The sequence below is a fragment of the Stegostoma tigrinum genome, chromosome 28 (assembly GCF_030684315.1).
Source record: "Stegostoma tigrinum isolate sSteTig4 chromosome 28, sSteTig4.hap1, whole genome shotgun sequence".
In the NCBI taxonomy this organism is placed as follows: domain Eukaryota; kingdom Metazoa; phylum Chordata; class Chondrichthyes; order Orectolobiformes; family Stegostomatidae; genus Stegostoma; species Stegostoma tigrinum.
Genome location: NC_081381.1, coordinates 43,631,057 through 43,655,265, shown reverse-complemented (window position 1 = coordinate 43,655,265; position 24,209 = coordinate 43,631,057). Strand labels below are relative to the sequence as shown.

At 42.1% G+C, this 24,209-nt stretch overlaps 1 protein-coding gene across 19 annotated transcripts in view; it reads left to right on the top strand.

Moving 5' to 3' along the window:
* LOC125466588 (eukaryotic translation initiation factor 4 gamma 3-like) overlaps nt 1-24,209 on the top strand; it is a 327,506-nt gene that overhangs the window by 113,765 nt on the left and 189,532 nt on the right. For 2 of the 19 annotated variants that reach the window (XM_059655647.1, XM_048561273.2), the window contains exon 1: nt 402-485. The exons of 16 other annotated variants lie outside the window; for them this stretch is intronic. Coding sequence is in view for 1 of the 3 variants with exons in the window: in XM_059655646.1 (XP_059511629.1) it covers nt 440-485 (46 nt within the window). In the remaining 2 variants the exon portion in view is untranslated. Of the gene's footprint in view, nt 1-400; nt 486-24,209 lie in introns of those variants that run through there. One more of the 19 variants, XM_059655646.1, reaches the window with a different exon arrangement.

The following is a 24,209-nucleotide window of genomic DNA, read 5'->3' as shown; positions in this document are numbered from 1 at the left end:
TTGACCATACCCTTCAAATCTTGAGTTGTTTTTGATTGGACAGAAAGTAGTCATGCTGAGTAAGAGGGACTTCGACAATGTCAATGAATTTCAGAAGCAGGCCCTGGTTTTAGATAAAAGATGATTAGGAACGCAGTGAAGGAGCTTTTTTGAAAATAGATGGTACAGTTTATACAGGCCTCTCAGCATTAATGTATTGGAAAGTTGATGTGCTTTTATTTCAATGAATTAGGCTTTGACAATTAATGAATTCCGAGCAACCATACTTTAATACTGGACATGCTTTATTTACACCCTGTTGCTTCTTTATTTTTATGCCTGAGAGGTAGGTGGAGCTTGGGTGGATTTGACCGGTAATAGTTGTTTGTCCTCCGTTAGTCACAAGGAACAGAAACTGCCTGAATGACTCAGCTGTTTTCAGTATATGCTGGTATGATTAATGGGTGTCAATTCTTGCATGCAAAGCCTGGTGACTCAAAACGTTGGTATGTTGATTTTCTGCCCACGTCATACTCTAGTCGTTGCTAAGGTTTCTTAAAATAACATACTGGATTTTCTGTACCTTTGCCTTATGTACCAGAGAAATGTTAATGTAGAAGTGGAAAGGCAAGATAGCTGATGTTGCAATTTTTAGTTTCTGCAGTATTTATAGCACAGTAGACAGTCTGACTAATATACATGTTGTTTCTGGTGCTTTCTACTGCAGTGCGATCCTTACGATGTATGCTAGTGAATGAGAGATCTGCTTTACTTTCTTCTGTCTTGATGCCATTGACTCCATGGTGGGTGAAGTTGTATGTGCCTACTGCACGTCCTCGCTCTTCACGATGAGCCTGGATGGAAAGTGTCAGCAGGCATCTGTCGACTTGTCCACAACTGGTCTTAGTAAAAATATACTTATAGGAGGGGTCATTGGCTGGTGAGCAGGATCACTTGTTGATGTTTTCTTCCTCTCTAGCCCATCGGTGTGGCATTCAGTCTGTGTGAGATCACATAACTGAATGCAGACTGGGATTGAACCTGTGGCTTTTCTAATTTGTTTGTGCACTCCATCCTTAACTGGCTAGGTCAATCTCCTTCCATTCCATACTGAGAAACAGAATTACAATCATCAAGTTGTACTAGCACTGTGATTCTGCACTAGTTCTGACTGACTTTTATAACTAGATGTCCTCATAGATTATCACTGATCAGTTCCAGAAGTTCCTTTTCATGTACACTTGTAAGTTAATCAGTATTTATTTCAAGCAGAGATGTCCAAGCAAAATATGCAAAAGCTGGAACACTGAAATAAACAAGAAACACTTAGAAATACAGGTAGCATTCATGGAAGGATAAATACCTTGACGGTATGGTCCTGGGGAGAGTTACTGAACAGAGACCTTGGAGGGCAGGCTCATAGTTCTTTGAAAGTGGAGTCACAGATCGACAGGATAGTGAAGAAGGTGTTTGATGTGTTTGCCTTTATTGGTTGGTGTGCTGAGTATGGGAGTTGTGAGGTCTGTGCCTACACAGTACATTAGACTATTTTGGAACGCTGTGTGCAATTCTGGTCTCTATGCTATAGGAACAATACTGTGAAACTTGAAAGTGTTCAGAAAATATTTACAAGGATGTTGCAAGGGTTGGAGGGTTTGAGCTGTAGGGAGAGTCTGAATAAGTTGGAGCTGTTTGCTGTGGAGTGTCAGAGGCTGAGGGGTGACCTCAGAGAGGTTTATAAAATCATGAGGGGCACGCATAAGCTGAATAGTTAAGGTCTTTTTCCCTGGGTGGGAGTGTTCAAAACTAGAAGGCATAGGTTTAAGATAACACGGTGTGAAGCTAGATGAACACATCAGGCCAAGCAGCAACAGAGGAACAGGAAAGTTGACGTTTCGGGTCAAGACCCTTCTTCAGAAATGGGGGAGGGGAAGGGGATTCTGAAATAAATAGGGAGAGAGAGGGGAGGATAGAAGATTGATAAAGGAGAAGATAGGGTGAGAGGAAACAGACAGGTCAAAGAGGCGGTGTTAGAGCCAGTGAAGGTGAATGTAGGTGGGGTGTTAGGGAGGGGATAGGTCGGTCGAGGAAGGACAGTGAGGTCAAGGAGGCGGATGAGGTTAGTGGGTAGGAGATGGGAATGGGGCTTGAAGTGGGAGAAATGGTTAGGGAGGTGCAGACTAGCTGGGCTGGTATTGGGATATGGTAGGGGGAGGGGTGATTTTGAAGCTTTTGAAGTCCACATTGATACCCTTGGGCTGCAGGGTTCCCAAGTGAAATATGAGATGCTGTTCCTGCATCTTTCAGGGGGGCATCATTGTGGCAGTGCAGGAGGCCCAGGATGGAACTGTCGTCCGGGGAGGGGTGGGGGGAGTTGAAATGGTTCGCGACTGAGAGGTGTAGTTATTTGTTGCGAACTGAGCATAGGTGTTCCGCAAAGCGGTCCGCAAGCCTGTGCTTGGTTTTCTTGATGTAGAGGAGGCCATACAGGAACAGCGGATACAGTATACCACATTAGCAGATGTGCAGGTGAACATCTGGTGATCCGGAAGGCCGCCTTAGGGCCTGGGATAGGGGTGAGGGAGGAGGTACAGGGGCAGGTGTAGCACTTGCTTCGGTTGCAGGGAAAGGTGGTGGGGCTGGAGGGGAGTGTGGAGCAGGCAAGGGAGTCATGGAGAGAGTAGTCCCTCCAGAAAGCACATAAGGGTGGGGAGGGGAAAATGCCTTTGATAGTGGGGTCAGATTGCAGATAGCGGAAATGTCAGAGTATGATGTGTTGGATGTGAGGTTGGTGGTGTGGTACGTGAGGACGACGGGCATTCTGTTTTTGTTATTATTACAGATAGTGGGTGTGAGGGATGAGTTGTGGGAAATGCGGGAGACATGGCCGAGGGCATTTTCGATCACTGTGAAGGGGAAGTTGCGGTCTTTGAAAAAAAGAGAACATCTGGAATGTTCGGGAGTGGAATGCCTCATCTCGGGAGCAGATGCGGCAGAGGCGAAGGACTCCCACAACTACCTAGAGTACTCCTCTCACACACCTTCTTGTAAAAAGGTCATCCCCTATTCACAATTCGAGGACATTTTCGATAACTGTGGAGAGGAAGTTGTGGTCCTTGGGAAAAGAAAGGACATCTGGGATGTTCGGGAGTGGAAAGCCTCATCTCGGGAGCAGCTGCGGCAGAGGCGAAGGAATTGTGAATAGAGGATGGCCTTTTTACAAAAAGGTGTGTGAGAGGAGTACTCTAGGTAGTTGTGGGAGTCCTTCACCTCTGCCGCAGCTGCTCCCGAGATGAGGCTTTCTACTCCCGAACATCCCAGATGTCCTTTTTTTTGAGGACCACAACTTACCCTCCACAGTTATCGAAAATGCCCTCGACCATGTCTCCCGCATTTCCCGCAACTCATCCCTTACACCCCCTAGCCGCAATACTAATCAAAACAGAATTCCCCTCATCCTCTCATACCACACCACCAACCTCTGGATCCAACGCATCATCCTCTGACATTTCCATCTGCATTCTGACCCCACTACCAAAGACACATTTCCCTCCCCACCCTTATGTGCTTTCCGAAGGGACCACTCTCTCCGTGACTCCCTTGTCTGCTCCACACTCCCCTAGCCCTACCACGCCCGGCACTTTTCCCTGCCACCGAAGCAAGTACTACACCTGCCCCTGCATCTCCCCCCTCACCCCTATCCCAGGCCCTAAGAAGACTTCCACATCAAACGGACATTCACCTGCTCATCTGTTAATGTGATATACTGTATCCGCTGTTCCCGTTACGGCCGCCTCTACATTGGGGAAACGAAGTAGAGGCTTGGGGACTGCTTTCCAGAACACCTCCGCTCAGATTGCAACAAACAACTACACCTCCCAGTCACGAACCATTTCAGCTACCCCACCCTCCCCCGCCTTTCCTCCACCGATGTGTCCAACCTAGGCCTCCTACATTGCCATAATGACACCCCACCCCCGAAAGATGCATGAACAGCATCTTTGTATTTCGCTTGGGAACCCTGCAGCCCAAGGGTGTCAATGGACTTTAGAAGCTTCAAAATCTCCCCTCCCAGACCACATCCCAAGACCAGCCCAGCCAGTCCCCGCCTCCCTAACCATTCAACCCCCCACCTCAAGCCCCACCCCCATAACCTACCCACGAACCTCATCCTGCCTCCTTGACCTCTCCATCCTCACTGGACCACTCTACTCCCTCCCTGTCTCCCCACCTACATTCACCTTCACCTTCACTGGCTCTAACCCTGCCTCTTTGACCTCTCTGTCTCCTCTCACCCTATCTTCTCCTTTACCCATCTTTTTTCCACCTCCTCCTCTCCCCCTACTTATTTCAGAATCCTCTCCCCATTTCTGAAGACAGGCCTCGACCTGAAACGTCAACTTTCCTGCTCCTCTGATGCTGCTTGGCCTGATGTGTACACCCACCTTCACACCGTGTTATCTCAGATTCTCTAGCATCAGCAGTTCCTACTATCTCAGGCATAGGTTTAACCTGAGCGGGAAAAGATTTACAAGGAATCTAAGAGGCACCTTGTCTTTTTAGATGGAAGTGGTTGTGGGTTTTGAAGGTGTTATCAAGATCTTTGGTGAATTTCTGCAGAGCGTTGTTTAACGAATACACACTGCTGCTGAGCATCTGTGGTGGAGGGAGTAGGTATTTGTGGATGTGTTGCCAATCATCAGTCAGCTTTGTCCTGGATGGTGTCAAGCTTCTTGAGTGTTGAAGCTACACCAATTCAGGCTAGTGGGAAGTATTCCATCACGGTCCTACCTTGCGCCATGCAGATGATGAACAGGTTTTGGGGATTCATGTGGTAAGATGCTCACTGCAGTATTTATGATAATGTGGCTTCAAGTGCCTAAGTCAATGCCACGTGGTCTCTGTCCGATTTCATTTCTTTGAGACTTATTCACAATTGGTACAACTGAGTGGATTGCCAGTCCATTTGAGGGCAGTGGGTCTGGAGTCATATTTAAGCCAGGAGATGATGGCAGGTTTCCTTCCCTGTGGAAAATTAGTGAACCAAATGGGTTTTTCTAACAATCAGCAATGGTTTCATGATCATCATTACATTCTTATTTCTGGGTATTTTTCATTGAATTCAACATCTGCCGTGGTGGGCTTCAAACCTGGGTCCCTTGAACATTTACTGAGTCTCTGGTTTAATAGTCTAGTGATTTAATACCAGTAGGCCATTGTCAGACTTGAAGTGTAGAAGCAGGGTTTAGGAATAAGAGGTTGGTGATTTAGGACTTCAATGAGGATGTACTTTAGTTTTCTCTACATTGCCTGACTGGAGCAGGTATAGGCTGGCAGATTGGGTTGATAAGCAAGCAAGGCTTGATTCAAGTTGCATGTGGCAGAAGTTTGAACAATTTGGATTTAATAAGGATCGGATGCTGGCCAAAGGATTCTTAAACAGTTGACTTCTGATTGTTGAGAGTTTTGTGGAAGAGTCATGTGTTGTGTTTAATCCCCAGCACCGCATAGTTCTATTGTATTTTTTAGTCCAGCACCGAAAAATATTTGGTATGAAAATCAAGCTTGTTTTAGTTAGCAATCATTAGCTTGTTTAAGGTAGCATTCATGAGTTTTTGATATGTGATGAATAGCTGATGCCTGTTATAAATTTTGAGTAGTTACTGTGTTAAATATCAACAATGAAACCTGGGTTACTTTTGAAATTTACGTTTGTTTGTGCCCACGTTTTTATTTGCTACTCTGCCCATATCTTAAGTGATATTTATAGCCCTTCTCTTTATGTTAGTCTTCCATTTTCTGTCTGGGATAGTTGCAAGCTGTATATTTTGTCTCAACTGGAATTATTATTTATTTCAATATTAATATTCATGATCTTGTTTAGAAAAGTAGGGATGAACAGGATAAAATCGCAAGCACCAGCAGCAAAAGACAAATCAGAGTCAATGTTTTGAGTCCAATGACCCTTCTGGGCTTAAAACATTAACTACGCTTTCTCTCCACAGACGCAGCCAGACTTGATCATCCAGCAATTTCTGTTTTTGGTTCAGATTTCCAGCAGGCGCAGTTCTTTATTTTGTTTTAGCAAAAGACAAATGTTCACTATTTATTTGTACCAGTGTTTACAGGGGAGGCAGATAAAGTGGAAATTCATTATTAGGTGAGATTAATCTGTTTTAAATACAGTTCGTGTTCACATTTGCTGTACCAATTTCATTTTTCAAATGTCCATTTTGGACCAGAGAACTGTATCATCTGTCTTGCTGGTTTTTACAACGATTGGAAGTGTGACCATGTTAAACTTCCAATAAGTACAAAGATTTTACAGAAATTACTATTTGCAGACAGCAAAGAAAGCCAATGCGTATACACGTAGGGCTGCAGCCTAGTGCTGAATGAGACACATCTGGGGTGTTGTTGATTTTGGTCACTAAGGAATATTCAGAACAATTGGGGGGCTTCTCAAGGAGCGTTATGAAGCTGGTTCTAAATTTACAACCATGAGTTCTGAGGGAAAATAGTCTCCTGTGAGATTTTGCTCTCAAATGAGAAAACTGGTTCTTAAAATTTCTTAGGTATGCAGAATTTAGACCTAGGCAAGTTGCATTAAACTGAGGTGTGCAGTTTACTACTGAAGATGTCAAAGGGACAGAGACCCTTAGTGGCTGAATGGCCCATTTCCACATTGTAAAGCTTCTATGATTTGGTGATCTTAAGAGTTATCCATAAAATGTGAATATCCTTTTAAAAATAGGAACAAGCCCTGGAGAATGTCAGTAAATCTTGAAGTGCCTGGAGAGAGAAAGTTAACACTTTGAGCCTGATGTATCTCTTCTTTGTAATGGGAGTGAGGTGGAAATGTGATGGGTTTAGGTGTCTCCTAATCACTCTGTTCAGACATGCTATGATGCACCTCTGGGGCAGGTGGGACCTGAAACTGGGCCTTCTAGCCCAGAGGTGAGGCACTACCACTGTGCTATTGTCATGGATTTTATGCTGCTGCAAAGTTGAGAGGGGAATAGAACAGAAGCTGTTGGAACTGTTAGAGGGTAAAAGAGATTAGAGATCAAAGGTGCCATGAAACAGAAGGCAATTAGAGTGGTAATGGTGATGTTTTTGTAAACACCTTATTAAAAACACCGGGAGGGAAATGGAATGCAGTGAAACTGACCAAAATGAAAGAGACAACCTGGTATTAGTTGGACAGATGATAACTTTTTTGCCATTGTCATGGTGTGTTACAATATAAAAATACTAGAATTGCTTCTTGCAGAAAATGTAAGGTGCTGCTACTGTCATTAATCTGGAGTGTGATAAATTAAACCTGCAACAAAGGTACAAATGGGACAGCCCAATGAAGTAATGTGTGAACGTACTGTGAGATCCTTAATACATACTGTAAAATTTCCAAGTACTAAGCGTTGATCTAATTGAAAACTTCATTATAGAGGTATATTATTACGAATTGGCATGAATTTTGCATTAAGAATAATGGTGATGCTAATTGTGCTCACTGTTGTTACAGGTTAAATTTAATAGCTACTTGTGGAATACACTTTTTAAAAGTTATAACACATGTCTGGATGTTAAGGTCTTACTCAGCTCCTCCATTTGCTCATGTTCTAATGGTACCTGTTCTGGAGTCTTGGCACTGAATTCAGTGGAATGATGTGAAATTGCAATTTTTGTTGATTACTTACCCACACCATGGCAGAAAGAGTTGAGACTGCTGCATTCAGCTGGATAGTAAATTTTTGAAAATAGCATGATCAGTCATTATGGTAAAACAACCTCTGAACCTGAAAAGACTAGGCAGTTGACCCTATATTGAATAATGAAGATCCTTTTCTGTCATTGACCACAAAAACCAGAACATTGTTTAGTTCTTTCTGACTAGATCACTTTGTTTCTAAATTGATCACGAGCTGAGGCCAATTATATTTTATTCAGCAGGCAATAGTTAGTAGGTAGACTGCTTGCAGATTGGAAGCAAATATCCACTTTTAAGAAAGGATGGAGAGAGAAAAACTGAGAACTGCAGACCTATTAGCTTGGCAACAGTACAGAAATTGTAAGGCACTATTATAACGGATGTCATAAGTAAACACTTTGAAATTAAGGTAGGATTGAGTGGAGTCAGCATGGATTTATGAAAGCAGAATCATATTTGACATGAGGATGTTGCTGGCAGAATAGATGGGGAAAACCAGTTGATCTGGTGTATTTGGATTTCTAGAAGGTCTTTGAGGTCCCACATGGGAGATTGATAAGCAAACCCAGCACGTACGATTGTGGTAATCTGGCATTTAGTGAAGATGTTGATAAAATCCGATCACATCACACTGATGTAACTGTAATTCCTGGCGGACTTACAAGTGTTTTGCAACCAGTGCATGTTAGTATCAATAAGACATCATGAGGACGAAGTGGAATAACTGGATGTGTGATGGAGAAAAAAAATCATACATGAGAGGAGGGAGTAGGAGGGCTCCATCACTGCCATTGACCTGTGAATGGATCGTTGATTCATGGAAAGAAATAAAAGTTGACACTATTTTCAAATTCTTCAAGAAATGTGGAATTTCAAATCCATTGGGTAGTACAGAGGACAATTATCTATGAGATGACACAGACGAAGAAGAAGCAGATGATGTGCTATCTGTAACTAAAGATAATGAAGATGAAGAGGATCTGTACAATGATATCATTCATCCTGATGATTATGAAGCTTTATTTAGTGCTGGAGATGCTGAACGTTTTTAATTTTTGTATGCATAAATAAAAAGCTTACTACCGCTAATTCATGTTTGTTTTTATTGTCTTTATCTAGTAATTACTGGTAGCGTAATTCGTTGTGTTTTTCTTTTTTATTTATTCAGAGACTGATTTGGCTTCTGCTAATGATATTGAATTTTGGACAGTGGCATGAATTTCAGCGCCTCAGAAGTAGTATCTGCATCATAGTTGACTCCATAAAGTTAATCTGTAAAAAAAAGTCAAAAAAATTTGACTTTTGCACGAGTAGCTACAGTAAAGAAAATAGAAGCAGGAACAGGCCCTTCAAGCCTGCTCTCCCATTCATTATATGATCTTAGCTAATCATTCAAATCAATAATCTGTTTCCGCTTTTCTAACCAAATCGTTTGGTCTCTTTAGCCCCAAGTGCTATATGCAAATTCTTCCTGAACTCAGACAAGGCTTTGGCCTTGAATTCACTCTCTGGGAAAAGAAATTTCTCATCTCAGTCCTACCCTATATCCTTGGACTGTGATCCTGGGTTCTGGGCTCCTCTACCATTGGGAAATCCCTCCTGCATTGACCCTCTCCAGTCTTATGAGAATAATGTAGGTTTCTGTGAGGTCCACCCCTACTCCTCTGAACTCCTGCAAATTCAAACCTAACCAATTTGACCACCTCTCATATGTCAGTCCTGCCATCCCAGAAATCAATCAATCAGTCTGATAAACCTTTGCCGCACTTCCTCTCCAGCAAGAACATTCATCCTCTGTTAAGGATACCAATACTGTACACAATATTCCAGGTGTGGCCTCACCAAAGCTCTTTACAACCGTAGCAAGAAATCCTTGTTCTTGTACTCAAACCCAATGAGCCCCTATGCTGTATATACAGCCATTCCAATGTTCCACATATTGCTATCGGTATCAGCACCTGATTGTGGCATGAACTTCCAATTCCAGATGTGTGAGGCATTCATCTGTCTATTAAGCAACTCTCAATTCTGTGCCAGGTTATCCTTAAAGAAAGATGGGATGCGGGAGGAGTTAGGTAAAAGAGGCAATGGGGGAAATAGCAAATGCACTAGTAATTATGTATTAAAATTCACTGGACTCTGGGGTGGTTCCCGCAGATTGGAAAACAGCCAATGTGATGCCACTGTTTAAAAAAGGAAGTAGACAAAAAAGCAGGTAACTATATAGGCCAAGATAACAAAGTATGGGGCTGGATGAACACAGCAGGCCAAGCAGCATCTTAGGTGCACAAAGGCTGACGTTTCGGGCCTAGACCCTTCATCAGAAAAAGTGATCCTAAGAGGCTGCTTGGCCTGCTGTGTTCATCCAGCCCCACACTTGGTTATCTTGGATTCTCCAGCATCTGCAGTTCCCATTATCTCTAACTATAGGCCAGTTAGCTTAACTTTAGTAGTGGGGAAAATGCTTGAACCTTTCATTAAGGAAGAAATAGCAAGACATTCGGATACAAATTCTCCCATTGGAAACACCCAGCAGGGTTCATGCAGGGTAGGTGCTATTGATCCTGAAGATGTGAGATGTATCCAAGTTGATATTGGGACTAAATAGCAAGCATCAGGCTAGAAGAGGGACAATCAGATACGACTCAAACAGACAAAGGAGCAACAGAGGGTAGCATGGTGGCTCAGCAGTTAGCGCTGCTGCCATACAGCGCCAGGGACCCGGGTTCAATTCCACCCTGGGTGACTCTGTGTGGAGTTTGCACATTCTCCCTGTGTTAGTGTGGGTTTCATCCCACAGTCTGAAGGTGTGCAGGCTAGGTGAATTGGCTACGCGATATTGCCCCATAGTGTTCAGGGATGTGTAGATTGGATGGGTTATAGGGGGATGGTTCTGGGTGGGATGCTCTGAGGGTTAGTGTGTTCTTGTTGGGCTGAAGGGCCTGTTTCCACACTGTAGGGATTCTATGAAAAGATAGTGTACTGTCTTCAAAACTAGTGAATCAAAACATAGAACAAATGTTTAGAGCCACCTGTACTTAAAGGTAAAACTTGGAAGCAAGAAAATAAATTTGTGGCATGCTAATGGACCAGCGCAACTTGTAGAATGCGAAGAGTACAAAATATTGTAGATCAAGTAAAATCTATAAATTTAGAATATTAATTAAATGTGAGCACACTCGAAAGAGACAAACGGTCATTAATGGAATGCACAGAAACAATAATGAACAGAAATAAGAGTGAAGATTGAAATGTATGACACTGGAACAAGTTGTAAATTCAGTCAAACAGCATGGAACAGACCCTTTGGTTCAACAAGTCCGTGATGAACATAATTCCATTTGAAGATAGTCATACTTACCTGTTTCTGGCCCATATCCCTCCATATGTTTTCTATTCATGTACTTAGCCAACTGTCTTTTAAATATTGTAATTGTGCCGACATCCACCACTTCCGAAGGAAGTTCATTCAACACACGAGCTACCCTCTGTGTAAAATATTTCCTCCTCATGTCTCTTTTGAAACTCTCTTCTCTCACCTTAAAATGTGTCCCCTAGTCTTGAAACCGCCCTCCCACCCCACCATAGGGAAAAGACACATTCCATTAACCCAGTCTATACCCCTCAAGATTTTATAAACCTCTATAAAGTTACCTCAATCTCCTATGCTCCACTCAAAAAATGTTGCAGCCTATCCAATTTTTAATTAAAACTCAACCTTCCATACCCACCAACATCCTGGTAAATCTCTTTTGAACTTTCTCCAGCTTAATAATATCCTTCCTATAACTGGGGAACCGGATTGGACGCATTACAATCCTCACTGTTTTTTCATTATTTTTATTGTATTATTCTTTCAGTTTTGCTTTGCAGCTGTGAACTGAGAACTATGAGCTGAAAATAACCTTTGGACTATGAGCAGCAGCTTGAGCTTTTTTAAAAAAAACACAAAAGAGAATAAACAAGCTGTTACTTGTTTGTGAGGCCAGGCCTAGAAGTTAATTGCCAGTTGGTAATTGACTAAAATGTTATACAGACTTACCTGTAGGGAAAAAAACAGCAGCTGTTTAGTCATAAATGAGGTCAGTACCAGGGAACTGGTTCTAGCAAGTCTGGGGGAGACCTTACGCTCACGTAGATGGCAGATGTTGAATGGCAACCGGGACCTCGTGGGGAGATGTCAGCCTTGCAGGGAGAGGCCAGAGTTGTGGACTTTCTTTCCCTATGAGAAAGAGATTGGCTATAGATGCGACAGTATGAATATTTGAGAGCTCCCTGCCTAACTTCCCATAGTCAGAAGCTAAGAGAATAGAACCTAAGTTACAGCATTACTGACTTTCTCTGAATGAACTGAAAAGATAGTCCTGATCGACATCTTCAGAAAATCAACCAAGAAATAATTATCCATGCGTATGGAACAACACGTTGTGAAAATCATTTAAGTTGTATGCCCAGTTTAATTTATTTTCTGTTATATTTATCCCTTAATTGTGCTTGTTTGTCCCTCTGTCTTTTGTGTGTAAATTGGGGTTAAAATCATAAATGTAAGAACATAAAGACTAGGAGCAGGAGAAGGCCATCTGGCCCCTCGAGCCTGCCTCGCTATTTAATAAGATCATGGTTGATCTTTGAGACTTTACTGCACTTACCCGCCTGCTCACCACAACCCTTAATTCCTTTAGTGTTCAAAAATTGATCTAGCTTTGCCTTGAAAACATTCAATGATGTAGCTTCAACCACTTAAGTGGGCAGGGAATTCCACAGATTCACAATCCTTTGGGTGAAGAAGCTCTTCCTGACCTCAGTCCTACATCCGCTTCCCTTTATTTTGAGGTGATGCCCCCTAGCCCTAATTTCACCTGCTAGTGGAAACAACCTCCCTGCCTCCACTTTACCTCTTCCTTTCATAATCTTCTATGTTTCTATAAGATCACCCATTCATCACATCATTCTTCTGAATCCCAATGAGTATAAGCCCAGTCTACTCAGTCTCTCCTCATAAACCAACCCTCTTAACTCTGGAATCAACTGAGTGAATCTCCTCTGCACTCACTCCAGTGCTAGTATATCATTTCTGAAGTAAGGAGACCAAAACTGCACACAGTACTCCAGGTGTGGCCTCACCCGGATCCTATACAGCTGCAGCATAGCCTCCCTGTTTTTAAACTCCATCCCTCAAGTATTGGCAGACAAAATTCCATCTGCCTTTTTAATCACCTGCTGCACCTGCAATCCCACCTTCAGCGATTCATACACAAGGACACCTAAGTCCCGTTGCTCAGCAGCGTGCTGCAATTTTTGACCATTTAAAACATAATCCATTTTGCTGTTATTCCGACCAAAATGGATGACCTCACACTTATCAATATTGTACTCCATCTGCCCGATGTTTGCCCACTCACTTAGACTATCTATATCCCTCTGCAGACTTTGTGTCTTCTGCAAATTTCGACACACCACACTTAGTCCCCAACTCCAAATCATCTATGTAAATTGTAAACAATTGAGGTCCCAACACAGACCCCTGAGGCACACCACTAGCCACTGACCACCAACCAGAAAAACACCCATTTACCCCTACTTTTTGCTTTCTATTGGTCAACCAATTCATGCCAGTACATCAACTGTAATACCTGCAACTTTATCTTATGTAGCAGCCGTTGGTGTGGCATCTTGTTAGATGCCTTCTGGAAATCCAGATACACTGCATCCACTGGTTCCCCATTGTCCACCATGCAAGTAATGTCCTCAAAGGATTCCACTAAGTTAGTTAAACATGACCTACCTTTCATGAACACATGCTGGGTGTTCCCAGTATCAAATCTAGATACCAGTCTATAGGTTGAACAAAATTTACGGACAATTTATGTCCAGATGTCTTGCTATTTCTTCCTTAATGATAGATTCAAGCATTTTCACCACTGCTGAAGTTAAGCTAACTGGCCTGTAGTTACCTGCTTTTGGTCTACTTCCTTTTTTTAAACAGTGGCGTCACATTAGCTGTTTTCCAATCTTTGGGAACCACCCCAGACCCCAGTGAATCTTGGTAAATAATTGCTAGTGCATTTGCTATTTCCCCCATTGCCTCTTTCCCCCATTACCTCTTTTAGTACCCTGGGATGCATTTCATCACAGCCAGGGGATTTGTCTACCTTTAGCCCCATTAGCTTAACCAGCACTGCCTCCTTAATGATAATAGTTTCTAGGTCCTCACCTGCTATAAACTTTTTGCTGTTAGTTTTCAGCATGTTATTTGTATCTTCCACTGCGAAGACCAGTACGAAATAACTGTTTAATGCCTCGGCTATTTCCTCATTCCCAGTTATTAAATTGGCCTTCTCATCCTCTAAAGGACCATTGTTTATTTTTGCTACTCTTTTACAATTTACATATTTATAGAAACTTTTGCTGCCTGTTTTTAAATTTTGAGCTAGTTACTCTCATAATCTATCTTACTTTTCTTTATAGCTTTTATTGTGGCTTTCTGTTGGATTTTAAAGATGTCCCAATCTACTAGTTTCCCACTACTCTTTGCTTTTTTGTATGTGTTCTTTTTCAATCTGATACTTTCCTTTATTTCCTTCGACAATCCTTATCAATTGCATTACTTTTGTTTAATTTTAACCTGCTGAAGTTATTGTTTTGTTAATGAATTTTTAAGTCTTTTGTTCAAGTGATAGACCGGTATCTAGATTTGATTTTTTTGCAGAGCCTGGAATTAGTTGTTCAAAAAGTTTGGTTAGGAATCATTGGGGTCAGTTTTAAAAGTCTTTGAACGTTTTAATTTGACTGTGTTAGGAATACAGAGGAAGATAACTGATTTGGTTCAGCTGCCTGTCTCCCAATCATAGCTAAATAGATAAATTTGACTACTTAGGACAACGCTCAGAGAAGATGGCGATGGCAAAGTTATAAGTACAGGGACAGCCAGGAGTAATTTTATGAAGATGGTGGAGGTAATGGTAAGAAAATTCAAGTCTCTTACAAGAAAATACTCATAAGATCCCACAGACACTCACTTTCCCAAATGCAGGAACCTGGGCAATAAATATTTGAATATTGTCATACCTAACTGGATTAGTCCACTGGATATAAAGCCCTGATTCTCACGGTCATTGCACAAGTTACAAATTTCATCAAAGTGTGCAAAAATTCCCCTATCTACCTGCCCGTTTCATCCAAGTAAATAGAAAATACAGGCCATGTTTCTATACTCATCAATAATTACTGTTTAATACAGACAAATAAATCCTGGCTACAGCTAAATGACCGTCATCTGTTAAGGTACAACACTATTACTTAGAATTCTAACTTTTAAAAAAATTCCCCTACCTACCCATTCTTCTGGGCATACAGTCAGCTACTCCCACCGGCTGAATCTCACTTTGTACAGACCACCGGATGTCATCCTGCCAGCAGCCAGCCTCCCCCCACTCTTGAACAATGCAGCAGTGTAAGTACTACTTATGAGTTTCAGTAACTTCTTTTTAAAAGTGCATCAATCTCTTCCACAATCCTGGATTTTAAAACTGTCCTTTTCTCATTCTAGTTCACAATCAAAAAATACAGAAAAATAGAGGCATGTGTTCCTCACAATCTGAAAATAAAAGATTTAGAATGAAGAAAATGGAGACTCTTTAAATTTGGATGTGAAGATGTATATTTATTACAGTTAAAATGTGTATCAGTATGAGATTAAAGTTTTATTTTTCTCTCAGCATTATCAGTCTTTGAAATTCCTTTCCCGTAAAACAGTGAAGGCTGACTCTCTGAATATATACAAAGATAAGTTAGACTTCTGATCAGCAAGGAAATCAGAATTGTGTGGTGCAGGCAGGAAAGTGAAGTTCAAGTCCTATTTAGATATGCCATAATCTTACTGAATGGTGAAGTGGGCTCAAGATGCTGGATGGCTGACTGTTCTTAATTCTTATATTCTTGTAATTCTGTATACAGACCATAATAGAAACAAGGACATGCTTGAAATTATGACAATGAAAAGAATCTGAGATCTGACAATGTAAAAAAAGAAAATGTTAATATTTTGACTGTTTAATTAAAATGAAAAAGCTACCAGGATCTCTTCTAGAGGGAAAAGTGCAGGGCAGCAGAAGGCGGAGTTGCCTGAGGCAGTTAGATCACTGATTTTACAAAGTAGTTGCAGACAATCCAAAGAATGACACAGGACAAACTAGTGTGACATAGTATTACCGCAGGGACCACTAGCAAGAACAGCTGCAAGCAGGATGGCAGGAGATTCTATGTTCTTATCACTCAAGATAAAGTAAATACATATGTTAGCTGTAACTTTGGGAGGCTCCATGAATTTCTGTTTAAAGATGAGTGTAATGCTCTTCCTCTTTGGTAATTAGCTTAATTATACACCTTTTCATATTTAATGTATGATGTATACCAGAAGGAAAGCTAGTATTTAGAGTAATATGAGATAAAGTGCACCATTTATGTTTTGACCTTGATTTTGATGAGTTTCTGTAAAAGTGCTGAGAGGTTATTTTGCAGTTCTAATTATTTCTTAATAAAGTTGTCAAGCATGCAAAGTTAGTCTTATTTGCTTTGTAAATCTCCAATATTGAATTTTGTTCCAGATTTAAAAACTAGCTACAGGGCAGGTATAGGAGGATCGGCTTCCATTATGTGGATAATTGGAGCACATTCTGAGGAAGGTGGGACCTATACAGTGAGGACGGGTTGCACCTGAACCGGAAAGGCACAAGTGTCTTGGGAGGGAGGTTTGCTCGAGTTACACGGGATGGTTTAAACTAGGTTGGCAGGAGGTGGGGAACCAGATTCGTAAGTCAGAGGATAAGGTATTCAGCCTTCCAACAGACACAACAGAGAGTGAGTTAACAAGGTGTAGAGCTGGATGAACACAGCAGGCCAAGCAGCATCAGAGGAGCAGGAAGGCTGACGTTTCGGGCTTAGACCTTCTTCAGAAATGTGTTCATCCAGCTGTACACCTTGTTATCTCAGATTATCCAGCATCTGCAGTTCCTGCTATCACTGAAACAGAGATTGAAGTTGTTTACAAAGAAATGTGGTCTATGGAGCGTAATTGTGGACACAGAGATGGTTTGAGGTCTGTATACTTCAATGCTAAAAGTATCAGAAATAAGGCAGATGAACTTCGAGCATGGGTGGGTACTTAGAACTATCATGTTGCGGCCATTACAGAAACTTGGGTTACTCAGCGAGAGGAATGGTTGTTGGAAGTTGTGGGATTTAGATGCTTTAAAAGAAATAGGGAGAGTGAAAAAGAGACAGGAGAGTGGCATTGCTAGCCAGGGCTAGTGTAGCAGCTACTGAAAGGCAGTTTGAGAATGATATGTTTAGACAGTTAGGTTGGGTTGAGGTCTAGAACAAGAAAGGAGCAGTCACTTCAGGTTTTTTTTAACAGACCCCCTAACAGTTGCAGAGAAGTAGAAGAGTGGATTGGGAGGCAGATACTAGAAAGGTGCAGAACTCACAGGGTTGTAGTCCTGGGTGACTTCAACTTTGCAAATACTGATTGGAAACATTTCAGTTGTAATAGTTTAGATGGAGCGGATTTTGTCCATTGCATTCAGGAAGGATTCCTGACGCAGTATGTAGATTGACCAACACGAGGAGAGGCCATCTTGGATTTGGTGCTTGGCAACGAACCAGGCCAAGCTTTAGACCTGTTGGCAGGAGAGCATTTTGGCGGTAACGATCATAACTCTGTTACTTTTACAATAGTCATGGAAAAGGAAAGGTACGTACAGCAGGGTAAAGTTTATAATTGGAGGAAGGGTAATTACAATTCTGTTGGCAAGAACTGGGTAACGTAAATTGGGAACAGATGCTGTCAGGGAAGAGCACTATTGAAATGTGGAGATTGTTTAAGGAAAGCATATGGTGTGTGCTCGATATGCTTGTCCCGAGCAGGCAGGGAAGATGCAGTCGGGTGAGGGAGCCTTGGTTCTCAAGAGAAGTCGAATGACTGGTTAAGGGGAAGAAAGATGCTTATTAAAGGTTTAGGAAACAAGGAACGGAAAAGGCTCTAGAGGGATACAAGTTATCCAGGAAGGAGCTGAAGAAAGAGCTTAGAAGAGCTATAAGTGGGCATGAGAAAACCTTGGCAGGTAGGATCAAGGAAAACTCCAAGGTTGTTTGCCTGTACGTGAGGAATAAGAGAATGACCAGGGAAAGCGTAGGTCCGATCAAGGATTGTAAACCGAATTTGTGCACGGAGACTCAAGAGATAGGAGAGGTCTTTAATGAATACTTTTCTTAGGTATTCACAACTGAAGGGGACCTAGTTGTAGAGGAGGGCAGTGTGAAACAGGCTGTCAGGCTAGAGATGATCGATGTTAGTAAGGCAGATGTGCTTGGAATTTTGAGGAAGTTGAAGATAGATAAGTCCCCCGGGCCTGATGGGATTTACCAAGGATTCTATGGGAAGCGAGGGAAGAGATCGCAAGGCCTTTGGCGATGATCTTGTCATCTTCACTGTCCATGGGTATAGTGCCGGAAGGTTGGAGAGAGGCGCATGTCATTCCCTTGTTCAAAAAAGGGAATAGGGACAACCCTGGAAATTACAAGCCGGTTAGCCTTCGGTTAGTGATAGGCAAATTATTGGAAAGGGCTGTAAGAGATGGGATTTATGATCACTTGGAAAGGCACAGTTTGATTCATGATAGCATGGATTTGTGAGGTGTAGATCATGCCTCACAAACCTTATTGAATTCTTTGAAGAGATGACCAAACACGTGGATGAATGTGGAGCAGTGGATATGGTATATATGGATGTAAGTAAGGCATTTGATAAGGTTCCCCTGGTAGGCTCATGCTGAAGGTGAGGAGGCATGGGATAGGGGAAATGTGGCAGATTGGATTCAGAACTGGCTGACACTTAGACAATGGGTGGTAGTAGACGGAAACTATTCAACATGGTGCTCAGTTACGAGTGGTGTACCACAATGATCTGTTCTGGGTGCCCTCTTCTATTTGTGATTTTTGTGAATGATTTGGATAAAGGAGTGGAAGGGTGGATTAGTGAGTTCGTGGACGATACAAAGGTGGTTCGAGTTGTGGACAGTGCGGAGGGCTGTTCGAGGTTACAAAGGGACATAGAATATAGAACATTACAGCACAGTACAGGCCCCTCGGCCCTCAATGTTGTGCCAACCTGTCATACCGATCTCAAGCCCATCTAACCTATACTATTCCATGTACGTCCATATGCTTGTCCGATGATGACTTATATGTACTTAATGTTGGTGAATCTACTACCGTTGCAGGCAAAGTGGTCCATTCCCTTACTACTCTCTGAGTAAAGAAACTACCTCTGACATCTGTCCTGTATCTTTCACCCCTCAATTTAAACTATGACCCCTCGTGCTCACCGTCACCATCCAAGGAAAAAGGCTCTCCCTATCCACCCTGTCTAACCCTCTGATTATTTTATATGTCTCAATTAAGTCACGTCACAAAAACAGCCTCAAGTCGCTCAGCCTTTCCTCATAAGACCTTCCCTCCAGCCCAGGCAACATCCTAGTAAATCTCCTCTGCACCCTTTCCAAAGCTTCCACATCCTCCTTATAATGCAGTGACCAGAACTGTACGCAATACTCCAAGTGTGGCTGCACCAGAGTTTTGTACAGCTGCAGCATAACCTCTTGGTTCCAGAACTCGATCCCTCTATTAATAAAAGCTAAAACACTGTAAGCCTTCTTAACAGGCCTGTCGACCTGGGTGGCAGCTTTCAAGGATCTGTGTACATGGACACTAAGATCTCTCTGCTCATCTACACTACTAAGAATCTTACCATTAACCCAGTACTTTGCCTTCTAGTTACTCCTACCAAAGTGCATCACCTCACACTTGTCCGCATTAAACTCCATTTGCCACCTCTCAGCCCAGCTCTGCAGCTTATCTATGTCTCTCTGCAGCCTACAGCATCCTTCGCCACTATCCACAATTCCACCGACCGTGTCGTCTGCAAATTTACTACGCCCTCATCCAGGTCATTTATAAAAATGACAAACAGCAGTGGACCCAACACCGACCCTTGCAGTACACCACTAGTAACTGGTCGCCAGGATGAACATTTCCCATCAGCTACCACCCTCTGTCTTCTTTCAGCAAGCCAATTTCCGATCCAAACTGCTATATCTCCCAAAATCCCATTCCTCCGCATTTTGTACAATAGCCTACTGTGGGGAACCTTATCGAACGCCTTGCTGAAATCCATATACACCACATCAACCGGTTTACTCTCATCTACCTGTTTGGTCACCTTCTCAAAGAACTCAATAAGGTTTGTGAGGCACGACCTACCCTTCAGAAAACCATGCTGCCTATCCCTAATCAATTTATTATTTTCTAAATGATTATAAATCCCATCCCTTATAACCTTTTCGAACACTTTACCAACAACTGAGGTAAGGCTCATTGGTCTATAATTACCAGGGTTGTCTCTACTCCCCTTCTTGAATAGGGGAACCACATTTGCTATCCTCCATTCGTCTGGCACTATTCCTGTAGACAATGATAGGATGCCGAGCTGGGCTGAGAAGTGGCAGATGGAATTAAACCTAGAAAAGTGTGAGGTGATTCATTTCGGAAGGACAAACATGAAAGCAGAATACAGGGTTAACGGAAAGGTGCTTGGCAGTTTGGACGAGCAGAGGGATCTTGGGGTTCATGTCCACAGTTCTCTGAAAGCTGCCACCCAGGTGGATAGAGTTGTTAAGAAGGGGTGTATGGTGTGTTAGCTTTCATTTAATAGAGGGATTGAGCTCAAGAATTGTCAAGTTATGCTCCAGCTATACAAAAGCCTGGTTCGGCCACATCTGGAGTATTGTCTCCAGTTCTGGCCACCTCATTACAGGAAAGATATGGAAGTGTTGGAAAAGGTGCAGAGGAGATTTACCAGGATGTTTCCTGGGAATGGAGGGAAGGTCTTACGAGGAAAGGTTGAGAGATCTCTGGCTTTTCTCTTTAGAACGACGAACGATGGGAGGTGACTTGATAGAGATGTACAAAATGATCAGAGGTCTCGATAGAACGGACAGCCAGAGGCTTTTTCCTAGGGTGGAGGTAGCTGTTACAAGGGGGCATAGTTTTAAAGTGAGTGGAGATTGATGCGGGGAGACATCAGAGGTAGGTTCTTTACTCAGTGTGGTCGGGGCGTGGAATGTATTGCCGGAGAGGGTAGTGGAGTCAGCCTCATTAGGGGCATTTAAGCGGCTATTAGATAGGTATGTGGATGATAGTATAAGGTAGGGGTGGTGGTTAGATAGACCTTAGTTTTAGGGTAAAAGTTCGGCACAACATTGTCGCCTGAGGAGTCTGTACTGTGCTGTCTCTTCTATGTTCTATGTTCTAGCCTTGGATGAGTGACATCGTTCTGTTAATTGTTTTAGGATTGTTAACAAACACCTCTGAACTTGAAAGTGATAGATTTTTAGTGTAAAATTAATTTTTTATCCTTGTTCAGGTGGTGTTGGCTGGTGCAGTAAGCATGCTTGTACTCTTGCCTTCACTTCTGATGCTCTACGTTTGAATTCAGATGATGTCATATGGTTTCCAACCAAACTTTATTCCGCTATTACTGCAATATTTTGAGTGGCTACATATCTATATTATCAAAGTATTGCTTAAAATTCGGAATCAAAATAGAAAATGCTGAAGAAACTCAGGTCAAGTAACAAGAGTCCATGTTTTGAGCCTGATGTGACAGAAATTGAGGTTCTGCTCTGAAGAATTCTTGTATTGGACGTGAAACATTAATTCTGTTTGTCTCTCGATAGTTGCTTCCAAACCTGCTGAGTTTCTCTGCTATTTTCCCTTTTTATTCAAGATTCAACATACTTTAAACTGCTTCATAATTCCAGCTACTGCAGGCATGCTTGTAAAGTTCGCAATTGTGCTACAGGGATTTTGTTTTGAGATTATTATTAATGTTGCTGGAACAGAATACTGATAAACCTTTATTATCCATCTTGACATTAAGTTAAGTCGGTCAGGAAACACCATATCTGTACCGTTTCTCGTCTCTTCCCCCCGCCCCCACCCTGCCCATTCTCCCCACCCCCCAAAAAAAAAGCAGTGTAAAATCTCCTTCCAGCACTTTGCTGTCTCCTGGTAGCTCCAAATTTTCCTCTGCTTCGAATGTTTACTTTTCCCTTAAAAGATGTAATCATCTGTGCCTTCATCCCATCCTGTGGGAAGAACTTTCTGGTTGTAACATGCTTTTGTATCAGCATAATTTTGGTAACTCGTATGCTGTTGTATTGATTGTACAGCTCTACATCTATTGATAGTACTAGGGTCTGACTGAATAAGTAGTGCTTCAGCTAATGAAGCAGAATAGGGAGGACAATACTCTGTTCACATTTTACCTGGCAGATGTAGTTTGTGTCAGTTGCTGTACTGCAGCAACTTATATTGTTTTAAGCATCGGAACTTAATAAAACATGCTTGACACTTTACAGGACCATTAGTAGCAAAATATGATTGTAAGGGTTTATTGGGGTAAATGTCCAAACATTTGGACAAATGGCTAGGTTTTGATGAATATCTTAAAGAAAGAAACAGGAAGAGGAGACAATTCAATTGAGTTTATTATTAACATAGAACATAGAACAATACAGCACAGTACTGGCCCTTTGGCCCACGATGTTGTGCTGACCTATTATCCTCCTAAGATCAAACTAACCTGCACACCCTAAATTATGTTATCATCCATGTGCCTATCAAAGAGTCGCTTAAAAGTCTGTAAAGTATCTGACTCCACTGCCACTGTCGACAGCCCATTTCACACGCCCACCACTCTGTGTATAGAACCTACCTCTGACATCTCCCCAGACCTTTGTCCATTAACCTTAAAATTATGTCCCCTCATAATAGTCATTTCCACCCTAGGAAAAGTCTCTGGCTACCCACTCTTTCTATGCCTCTCATCACCTTGTACACCTCTCATCCTTCTTCGCTCGTGTGAAAAAAGCCCTCGCTCCCTCAACCTTTCTTCATAAAACCTGCTCTCCAGTCTAGACAGCATCTGGGTAAATCGCTTGCTAAAGCTTCCACATCCTTCCTATAATAAGGCAACTGGAACTGAAGATAATATTCCAAGTGTGGCCTAACAGGTGTTCTTGAGCTGCAGCATAACCTCGCGGTTCTTAAACTCAATTCCCTTGCCACTGAAAGCCAACACACCATACGCCATCTTTACAATCCTATCAACTTGTTTAGAAAATATGTAGATAGGCCGACTAAAAGTGGGGGGCATATTGGAATTGGTGCTTGGCAATGAACCAGGCCAGGTGTCAGATCTCTTGGTGGGAGAGCATTTCGGTGATAGTGATCACAACTCCCTGATCTTTACTCTCCCATACCGTCTACTCCCATCCCTCTCCAGGACTATAATATTTAAATGGGGGACCGGGGGAATTACAGTGCTATTAGGCAAGAACTGCGGAGCATAAATTGGGAACAGGTGTTATTGATTTAAGTATTTTTACACCTAAAAATGTGTAAGATTTAATTAAGGTCAGAATGGTAGAGTACAGTGTGCATATCCTATCCTAGCAAAGATTGATTTTGATTTGAAGCAATACTTTTAGTAGTGACATTATTTATGGGAGGTTAGTGTCTATTGCCTTATTTTACTTGGCAGTGATATGGCATTTTGTCATTTTCTCCAGGTGCGCACGCACATGTCCACACAGCACGCAGTTGCAAAAGTTTAGATTGAATTACCTGCAAATTTATTGAATTATGCAATTTTTTGCCAGTTATTATGAGGTACAAAGTTAGTGACTTACCTCTATCATGAAGCATATTTTAGCCCTTCACTTCTTATCTTTGCCGTGAATGTTTCTAAGTATTATTAGCTGTCTTGTTTTCCTCCTAGTTACTCTGCCGATGGCTGAGTTATTCAGAAGTGTTGATAACTGGTGTTGCACTGAGCCTTACAGTGATTTTACTAAATGGTGCTTGGGTTTTTAACCAAAATTTCAGTGATGGTATACCACATTAAATTGGTTTTTTGAAAATCATTTGAAGCAAATTTTTGATCTGCACCATTTTACCTGTAATAACAAGGCATGGAGCTGGATGAACACAGCAGGCCAAGCAGCATCAGTGGAGCAGGAAAGCTGATGTTTCAGGTCTGGAGCTTTCTTCAGAAAATTAGACTCCATGATTATAGTAGTTAATTGGGGGAGGGGGAATTATAGAGCAAGAACTGTGGAGCATAAATTGTGAGTAGATGTTATTGATTTAAGTATCTTCACACCTAAAAATGTGTAAAATGTGTCCAGACCCAAAACGTCAGCTTTCCTACTCCTCTGATGCTGCCTGGCCCGCTGTGTTCATCCAGCTCCGCACCTTATTATTCTCAGACTCCAGCATTGGCAGTTCCTACTATCTCTGACCATTTTAGCTGTTCCGTTGCCATTCCTATTGGATTTATTTAGCATTCTAGCATAATTAATGTACTGCAAAAACAAGAAACTGTTTAAATTTATACAAT